The sequence below is a fragment of the Cyprinus carpio genome, chromosome A12 (assembly GCF_018340385.1).
Source record: "Cyprinus carpio isolate SPL01 chromosome A12, ASM1834038v1, whole genome shotgun sequence".
Classification (NCBI taxonomy): Eukaryota; Metazoa; Chordata; class Actinopteri; order Cypriniformes; family Cyprinidae; genus Cyprinus; species Cyprinus carpio.
The window spans coordinates 25,967,824-25,970,323 of record NC_056583.1 but is presented as its reverse complement, the minus strand read 5'-3'; the positions used below and the strand labels follow the sequence as shown (position 1 = coordinate 25,970,323).

The following is a 2,500-nucleotide window of genomic DNA, read 5'->3' as shown; positions in this document are numbered from 1 at the left end:
GTGGCCCGGTGCCCTTGTTTCCAGCCGCTCCTCACGCACAGGCTCCTGCGCCTCCTCCCGCCGGGGCCTATCCTCCTCTCGGAGCCGGGTATCCTCAGGGCGGCCCCGGAGCACCGGGGGCCAAGAGCTTCAGCGCCGGCATCCTGCCTCCACCAACAGGTACCTGCAGACATCAGGAGGAGCCGCTGAACACAGCTGTGTCTCATATATGTGTTTATATCGTCCCTGCTGTTTGATTCCCAGGACATTTCCCATGGTGTGTGTGTGTGTGTGTGTGTGTGTGTGTGTGTGTGTGTGTGTGTGTGTGTGTGTGAGTGAGAGAGTGAGTGAGTGTGTGTGTGTTTGTGTGAGTGTGTGTGTGTTTGTGTGAGTGTGTGTTTCTGTGTGTTTCTGAGTGTGTGTGTGTGTGTGTGTGTGTGTGTGTGTGTGTGTGTGTGTTTATTTGTTTGTGTTTGTTTTTTTGTATGTTTTGTGTTTTTATTGACAAGAGGAGGAGTGAGTTATGACTTTGTTTTTATTAACGGTCAAACTGTCTCTTCACTGATTCGTTTTTTCTGTGTGTGTGTGTGTGTGTTTGTTTCTGTGGTTTCGTTTCTGAGTGTGTGTGTGTTTGTGTGAGAGTGTGAGTGAGTGTGTGTATGTGTGTGTGTGTGTGTGTGTGTGTGTGTTTGTTTGTGTGTGTTGTTTCTGTGTGTTTCTGAGTGTGTGTGTTTGTTTGTTTCTGTGTGTGATTATATCTGTATGTCTGTCTATCCATCTATTTATTATATCTGTAGTGTGTGTGTTTGTGTGAGAGAGTGAGTGAGTGTGAGTGTGTGTGTGTGTGTGTGTGTGTGTGTGAGTGTGTGTGTGTGTGTGTGTGTTTGTTTTTTTTTTTTTTTTTTTCTGTGTGTGTGTTTCTGAGTGTGTGTGTTTGTGTGAGAGTGTGAGTGAGTGTGAGTGTGTGTGTGTGTGTGTGAGTGTGTGTGTTTGTTTGTGTGTGTGTGTGTGTTTGTTTCTGTGTGTGTGTTTCTGAGTGTGTGTGTTTGTGTGAGAGAGTGAGTGAGTGTGAGTGTGTGTGTGTGTGTGTGTGTGTGTGTGTGTGTGTGTGTGTGTGTTTGTTTCTGTGTGTGTGTTTCTGTGTGTTTCTGAGTGTGTGTGTTAGAGTGTGTGTGTGTGTGTGTGTGTGTGTGTGTGTAAGAGGGACAGCAATAGACCAAACTCTGCTCTTCTAATATTTAATGCTGACTGATTACGAGTCATTTGTAAATTCTCACACTGATCATGTTGTTTCTGAAAAAGTCTCTTCTGTTCACTAAAGCCGCATTTATTTGATCGAAAATACAATAGAATATAAAAATGTCTGATAATTTTTAATAAAATATTCTTATAAAATATTTGTACAAAAAATTTCAATAAAAGTAATTTTAAATATTAAAAAGTATTTATAAATAAGTATTTGCATAAAAGAAAAATAGTGAAATATTATTATAATGTAAAACAGCTGTTTTCTATGTGAATATCTGTTAAACTGTCATTTATTTCTGTGATGCGCAGCTGTATTTTCAGCATCATTACTCCAGTCTTCAGTGTCACATGGTCTTCAGAAATCATTCTAATATGATGATTTGCTGCTCAAGAAACATTTCTGATTATTATCAATGTTGAACACAGTTGTGCTGCACAATATTTTTGTAAAAACTGTGATACATTTTATTTTTCAGGATTCACAGATGAATTTTGAATGCTAGTGTAAGTCAGACAGAAAGAGAAGAGACAGAGACACTTAAATCACTCACACAGATGTCTGTAAAGATGCAGTAACAGTCAGACATTTATCAGTGTGACTTGAGTGTGCAGATGTGTTTTGGTGCTGATGTATGGATGCATGCGTTTCTATTTAAATGCAAATAGATGTTTTGGTGACTGATGCCCTGTGATTGTGTGAATATTGTCTCTCTTCAGTTCAGGAGGGGTGGAACGACCCTCCAGCTGTACGCGCAGGACAACGACAGAAAAAGGTATTTTATCAATTGCATAATGATGTTGCTAATAATAATCAATTTAGCAGAGAACAATCAGTGTTTTCCACTAACATGATGCTGGAGCCGCTTCTCAGTCTGGCATGTTTCTACCAAATAAACATTTACTTTGATGCATTTGGTAGGTGCTTTAATTCAAAACAGCTCACACTGCATTAAACATATACATATGAGTTCATGCATTCCCTGGGAATAGAACCCATGACTTTGGTGTTGCAAGCGCCATGATCTGCTGCTTGAGCTTTAATAAGAAAGAAGATGCTTTAGATCTACTTTATCTCATCTGTCTGCAATAAAATTATTTTATTTACAAATATTGCATGCACAAATCTTATCAAACGTAAAAAAAGAAAAAAACTGAATTATAGTACATGTTCTCCAAAATATAAAACATTAAATGTTGTCAGTAAAATTATTTACAAATATTGCATGCTGTTTGTTCTGTGATTGCATACAACCCCTGAATTAAATAACTTTAT

General features: G+C 38.8%; 1 protein-coding gene across 1 annotated transcript in view; it reads left to right on the top strand.

Annotated features, from left to right (window-relative positions):
- Positions 1–2,500, top strand: part of LOC109070295 (protein transport protein Sec31A-like) — a 39,864-nt gene that overhangs the window by 32,019 nt on the left and 5,345 nt on the right. The window contains 2 exon segments of the mRNA XM_042768200.1: positions 1–165; positions 1,945–2,000. The exon segment at positions 1–165 is cut by the window's left edge and continues 141 nt beyond it. Coding sequence (XP_042624134.1) covers positions 1–165; positions 1,945–2,000 — 221 coding nt within the window.